The 7,173-nt window shown below is 44.8% G+C and overlaps 1 protein-coding gene across 1 annotated transcript in view; it reads right to left on the bottom strand.

The window, feature by feature from the left end:
• Positions 1–6,309, bottom strand: part of Ncbp3 (nuclear cap binding subunit 3) — a 33,022-nt gene extending 26,713 nt beyond the window's left edge. Inside the window, exons 1-3 of the mRNA XM_055597280.1 lie at positions 6,032–6,309; positions 4,182–4,247; positions 971–1,076 (exon numbers count right to left, since the gene is read on the bottom strand). Of these exons, the coding sequence (XP_055453255.1) occupies positions 971–1,076; positions 4,182–4,247; positions 6,032–6,214 (355 nt within the window). The 5' untranslated portion in view covers positions 6,215–6,309. The remainder of the gene's footprint in view (positions 1–970; positions 1,077–4,181; positions 4,248–6,031) is intronic.
• Between the last annotated feature and the right edge of the window lie 864 nt (positions 6,310–7,173).

The following is a 7,173-nucleotide window of genomic DNA, read 5'->3' on the forward strand; positions in this document are numbered from 1 at the left end:
AAGAAGAAGAAGAAGAAGAAGAAGAAGAAGAAGAAGAAGAAGAAGAAAACAAGGTCCCAACAAACAAACAGTAGCCACTCTTTCCCTCACTCAGAAGTTTATGAGCTTCTGCTCATAACCAAGCAGGACTAAAGATTCACACAGCACTACAGAGCTTCAACATGCAAGTAAGAGTGCTCCTTCCTGAACCCCTTAGAAATACCGACATGTATAAATACACCACAGAGAGGCCTTTTGTATTCATGGATTTAGATGAGAGGGTAACAATAAGGATGCAGGCTCCTTTTAAAAACGTTTTACTACTAAGTACATCCCTGAAATTCTAAAACTTGGGAGGTAGAAGCAGGAAGAACATGAGTTCAAAATCATCTTCAGTTTGAAACCAGTCTGGTCTACATGAAATGCTGCCTCAAGCAAGCAAATGAAAAAAGCTGGGAATGTGGTAATTTGCTTCGTCAGGATGAGTAAGTCTCAGGGTTATACCTAGCACCACTACGAGTTCTAGGGAGCAAAGTTTCTTAAGAAAACAGGCTACAGTTGATTTGTGTCTCCTTGAAAATGATTAGTGGGAAGCCTGTGTGTACCATGTATTATTATCAATAAAAATCCCATGCTCCAAGAGTACATGCTCCAAGAGTGCTCCAACTGCTTCACAGTGGGACACTCCCACTCTTCTTAAAGGCAAAGAAGAGCTAATTAACACCACTTTGATGAAAGCAGATGACGAACAGGTCCACAGAGGCAGAGGATGCATGTTTCATCTCTGGCACAGCCTCCCCTGACAATCCCTTTTGTTCCACTGTTCTAGGTCCAACTGAGAAACCCCTGACAGCATGTCACCTTCCAATGGGTGATACCAGAATCCCTTCCTCTTAGGCATTTGGATGAGGATTGGACAGAAACATGAAGTGATTCAGTCAGAAAAGTCACTCTTGGAATAGTGTGAACACATTCCCCCAATACACTGTACCTTTCTTCATCATGTCTCTGTCCAAGGCTACATTTCTCTGGGCAAGATTCACTTCTGCTCGGAAGTGGAAGCGCTTGGCTCGCTGTTCCTTCTTTTCAATTGCCTCCTAGAAAGTACAAAAAAGTCAAAGAGGTAAAAAAAAAAAAAAAAAAAAAAAAAAAAAGGAGGAAGGTTAAATCACAAACAGCATGATGCAACCTTAATCAAAATAAATAAGTAACCTGTCTTTGCCATGAACGTGTTTTTCAGGGAACTGCACATGCACAGCCTACAGGAACCCTGCTGAAATCATTTCCATTCTATCACATATGACTACAGTAAGAACACAGTAGGAAATCAGTGAATACTTGCTTATAAAGTTTCCTGATACTTCATATATCACCAGCAATCATGCCAAGAAGTTAAAAGAAATAACCTCACCTTCTCAATTTTTCTAGTGCAGAAATGGAGATACAAAAGACAGAAGAGGATGTGCAGAAAATATCTCCACTAGCTAAGGGCAGAGCTGATCCAGTGCTATTTCTAAGAACCAAACAACTACCATTATCACTTTACATTGTCTGTGGGCATGGTAATCACACCAATTGTGCTCTTCCACATTATATCTGCCTGAATGGTCTACTCCCTAAAATCCACACCCCCATTCAAAAATAACATCAGAGCAGAAAATAGTCTCCTCTATTCCAGCCTTATGTGCGAGGAATTGCCTGTTTTCACTTTTAAGCAACAAAGGGCATTGGCACTTTGCTGAAAAGACATTTGGCTTTGTAAATTTCTTCCAAGAGTGAAAATAAATTCAGGTCCAACTATAATTTTCTGATGGCTCTCAAGAACCCTTCAATAACTATATATTGACTGCAGGTCTGACTAAAGAAAGTTTGTGGGCATGAGGAAGCGGCTCCGGTTATGTCCTATAGTTATGCTAATTTCTTTACTTAAGTTTTCCCAGCACAGACAACAGTCTACTGCCTTCAGCATGTGTCCTTGTAGGCGGGAGTATGTGTGCATTGAGGGTAGGGTAGCAGGTCTCCCTTAGCACTGCAATTACAGACGCAAACTCATAGTTTTACATAGGTGCTGGGGATCTGAACCCAGTCTTCACGCTTCCAGGGCGAGCACTCTGCTGAATGACCCATCGCCTAGTCAGAACTTTTAGTAACAATTTGGTGCCAAATCCTTTTCCCAGGTACCTGTTTCATGTACTGGAAAATGATACAAGGTTAAAAGCCACATTCTTTTTAATTACAATAAGAACATTTATTTCACTTTGTACTATTTTCTCGACTAGAAGACGCTCAGTTCTTTCTTTTCACCTTTAAGTATATGACATAAACTGAGATAGAGAAACTATAAAAAGTGAAGTATGGCATATTTATTTTTAATTCTTGTTTTTAAAGGTCTAATATACAGATATATATACTTTAAATTTTAAATTGGGCCTGGAGTGATGGCTCTGCAGTTAAAAGCACTAGACGCTCTTACAGAGGACCTGGGTTCAGTTCCCAGGACCCACAAAGTATAGCTCACAACAGTCTGTAAGTCCAGTTCCAGGGGATCTGATGCCTTCTTCTGACCTCCACAGGCACCGGGCACGCACATGGTGCACAGAATACACTGATACACATACAGAATAAAAAATATAATTGAAATTGAAAATTGAACAGTGCTCATTTAAATCAGGAAGGAAAAAAAAGATCTGAACTGAATTAAAGCAATGCACTCACTTCACAAAAGACAATATTGTCAGATGCTGAGAATAATTCAGTTGGTAAGGCTTCAAAGCTTAGACATACATACAATAGAAAACCCTATTTTTCTAAGTTGGCAATCAATAAGAAATGGACATACACTAAGGGCTTATTTACATGTAGGTGCTTTTTAGCATTTTTATCAAAAGTAGAAACAAAGCACATTTTTTCTAAGAGTGTAAATAACATCCAAGTCAGCACTGTGGGTAAAAGTGTTTGTCATGTAAGCCTGACAACCTGAATTTGGATTCCCAGAGGCACATGTCTGTAACTTCCGCACTCTTACAGCAGAATGGGAGGACAGGAGGCAGAGATGAGAGAATCCCCAGAATCTTGCAGGCTAGCTAGCCTAAAATATGTAGTACAGTGTCAAATAACCAGAGACAGAGATGCTACCTCAAACAGAAGGGAAGAAGGGAATGGAGAGACAGCTCAGCAGGTAAGAGTACTGGCTTTTCTTGTAGAGATCCAGGTTTGGTTCCCACAGGGCAGCTCACAACTCTCTGAAACTCCAGTTCTAACATTCTGAAGCCCACTCCTGACCTCCTCAGACACTCGGTCAGCATGTGATACACTTGCACACATGCAGGCAAATCACTCAAACACATAAATCTAAAAATAACATCAATACTATTGGTAATACTAAAAAAATAGCCAGGTGCAGTGACACACGCCTTTGATCCCATGACTTAGAAGGCAGAGGCAGGTGGACCTCTGTCAGGTCAAGATCAGACTGGTTTCATAGTGAGTTCCAGTACAGCCAGGGCCATGTGGAGAGATCTTGCCTCAAAAAAAAAAAAAAAAAAAAAAAAAAAAATATATATATATATATATATATATACATATATATATACATATATATATATACATATATATAAATACATATATATATATTTTTTATATATATATATATATTAGGAGGTGAGAACCAACACCAGAGACTGTTTTCTGACTTCTACATGTGTGCTATAACATGCACACACTTACACAAAAAACACACACATCACATGTAATAAATAAATATTTAGTTTTTTTGACACAGGGTTTCTCCACGCTGGCTGTCCTGGACTCGCTTATGGCCAGGCTGGCCTCGAACTCACAGGATTCCCCAGCCTCTGTCTCCCTGAGCGCAGGGATTACAAGCATACACCACTGCACCCAGCTAAATAAATATTAAAATAAGCATTCACAGTGCAAACTCTTCTTGGAAATGGTTACGCACAGGTATTTACATATAGTGATTATCTTTTCATGGACACAAGCACACAGAAATGCTGCCTGAATGTCTTCAGGACATATAAGGACATCTTTGACTATACAGATATAGGTATTTGATAATATGATATATATATGCAACAAAAGAAAAAGATGAGGCAAAATATTTACTATTCTGTAAGTCTTAAAGATCAAGGTCAATAATTTTACCTGCTTATCAAATTGAATAAATAATCAGTCTGTCTTACCTTGGAGGTAACATCAATCCCAGTGATGAAGCTTCCAGCCTTGTTTTCATATCTTCTGCTTGTGTCCTAACAGAAGAGGAAAGATGAGAAATCCTGACTGAAAAATCCATGATAAAAGGCAGCCTGACAACTGGTTCTTTTTGAAGTCATTCTTTTTCAGCAATCCTTCTTCATTCTAACAATCCTTGTTATTAGGAAGTCTAGCCTTGTGACTCCACAGTAGCAAGAAGTCTTTTCCAGGCCCCAGACAAAAGCCTTTTCAAAATATTAACTACTTCTGTCGATTGAGGGTATCTACGCAAATGAATAACTAAAAGCTTAATGAAAAATGTCAAAAATAAGACAGTCACTTAGCTCTCCAACCCAAACAAGATAAATGTCCATGAAAGGCCACTAGGTGGAGCAAATGCCTCCACAAAAATGCATGAAGTCTTAGATTCCTGGGAAAAACACAGCCTAATACAATGAAGGAGGGGAAATGGATGGAAGGAGGACTTCAGTCTGCATTCCATACCCTGGCCCCTGCAATCAATCTCTGAGCCCTGCTTTCCTCTATGCTATCTGTCTTTCTGTCTTCTGCTCTCTCCTTTGTGCTTAATACAACCCAACTTTTCTCCAACAAAACAACCTTGTTTTCCATCTCTGAGACTTTTGTGCTTGCTATCGTCCCGGCTAGGAACTGCTCCCTTCCAAATGCCATGGTTTAGGACTTTTTGTTGTTTAGGACTAAGGCTGACTGTATCTCGGTGCGCTTCCCTATGCATTCTGACAGCCGGCTGCTTCACGTCCCTCCTGGTCACTGTACTTTCTATCCTATTAACAAGGTATGTTTTCTTCGTAGCACTTAACACAAAAAGAAATTATTTACTTGTGTCCCATACTAGGGCAAATTCCAAGAAGGTGTTTGATGTTAATCAAGCACCTAGGATTATGCCAGCACATTGTGTGTGTGTGTGTGGGGGGGGGTGCTACATACATGTTAAAGTGAATGAATGGATAACGCCTAAGTCACAACTGCACTGCACTAGATGATATAATGTACAAAATGGCCAAGTTGACATTACGTGGTTACCAAAGTCATCTGTCATTTGTCATCACTACTTTGGCCTTTACTCCTAACTTCAAATGCAAAAGCAAGACCTGCTATCAAGTAATTAAAGAAGAAAAAAGTTCATGTTGTGAAAATCGAGCTCCAGGCCTCAGCCCAGCTTTAAGAACGGGGCATGTGACTAGCAAACCCACAAGCAAAACTCTCCTCATACCCACTGTGGTAACAGAAACATCAAGTATCACTGAGTGTCAAAAGCTGGCACCACTAAGTAGGTGCAGTGAAGGTGCGCGGGGACGTGACGCCCCTCATCCACAACACCGACACGCGAGTGTGGCTGCTGTTTGACAGGTCTAGCCCTCCCAAGCGAAGGGCGAATGCCATGTTTAAGAGACACCAACTCCGCCGGGGCAGGACCCACCGGGAGACCTGGATGCCAGCGCCGCCTAACCTTCCCCTTCAGTGCCGTTCCGGACTCTGCTCCCGCCGGCGGATCCCTTTTATCTCCAGCCTAACACAGTCGTTCTCTCCGGGCCGCCGGCCGGTACCGAGGGGCGGCGAGAGGGGTGTCCCCAACTCTGCCCCAGCTCTCCCGCCTCCTCCAGCGCTCTCTGCACCCATTTCCGGGCGCCCCGGCGTCCTTTCTCTCGCTCCGCTCTCCCCGGCTCAGGCGCGGTCCCCGAGCGGCGCTCGCGCCCCTCCGGGCCCCGGGGCCGGCGCCGGCGCCGCGGTCCGCCGCCTGCCCGCCTCGCAGGGGGCACCGGCCCGGCGACCTCCCTCAGCCCCCGCCCCTCGCCCCTACCGGGAGCAGTTCCTTCAGCGAGCGCCGCACCGGCACGATCTCCAGCTCGCCCTCCTCCACCTCCATGGGCTCCGGCTCGCCACGCTCCAAGCCAGAGTCCACTTCGGGCGACGGAAGCCCCAAAGCCGGCCCAGCCGGGGCCTCCGCCTTCACAGACACCCGCAGGCCGCGAACGGCCGCCATGGCTGCCAGCCGGCCGCACCACAGAAAGCCCGCCCCGCACACCTGCCGCCTAGAGCGCCGCCGCCGCTGACCATAGAGGAGCGCCGCGGAGCGCTAAAGCGTCGTCCGCTCCCCCCGAGAGCCCGCCTTATCTCTGGCGCCCCCTTGGAGGCCCGGGGACGTGGGGTCGGCTTGGGGAGGGACTTCGCGGCGAAGGGGGCGGGACGAAACAGGCTTCGGGGTGGGGCCTCGTCTGAAGTTCCAAAATACCTACACCCTCAAAGGGCTCTACCAACCCTAGGAGATACTGAGCAGTTGCGATGTGCCGAACACTTCCGAGGCTTGAACCAGTCCAACTTTCTGAATAAGATGTTATTATTACTTTCGTTTCGTATAGGAGAGAACTGAGGCATAGTTTTCTCAAGGTAGGCTGTTCAAATGATTACCTGGATCTGAGCCTAGGCGGACGGGCTTCAGAGCCCAGAAACGAACTATAATCTATCATCGCTTAGCAAGCTCAACGTTTACAAAGTTGTACGCATGGTAAACCTTGTCTCTGTCAAGTTTCCCAGTAATTGAGCCATTTTGTGTAGTCAAAACTTTAACCTGGGGCCCAGTGTAGGGTTATATCCCAGCACTCAGGAACGAAAGGCAGGCGCATCTCTATGAGTTCCGGGCCATCCTGGTCTACATAGTCAGTTCTGGGTCATCTAGGGCCCCAAGGTGAGATCCTGCCTAAATTTAAACTAGGCAAGGTGGTGCGCGATTGTATTCCCAGCACTTCGGAGATAGAGGCAGGAGGATTATCCTCGAATACATTGCTCTCTTGAAGGCAGCCTAAGCGACAGAAGACCCTATCTTAAAGGGGAGGGGGGCTCCAAGATGGTAGTGACCTACCCAAAGGGCAGAGTGGAGAGTTTAGACTCCATATTTTCACTTCTTGGGGCGCTACCCATCAAAGACTCATAAGCATGACTTCT

Source organism: Psammomys obesus, unplaced genomic scaffold, assembly GCF_907164565.1.
Source record: "Psammomys obesus unplaced genomic scaffold, mPsaObe1.curated_primary_1811, whole genome shotgun sequence".
NCBI lineage: Eukaryota > Metazoa > Chordata > Mammalia > Rodentia > Muridae > Psammomys > Psammomys obesus.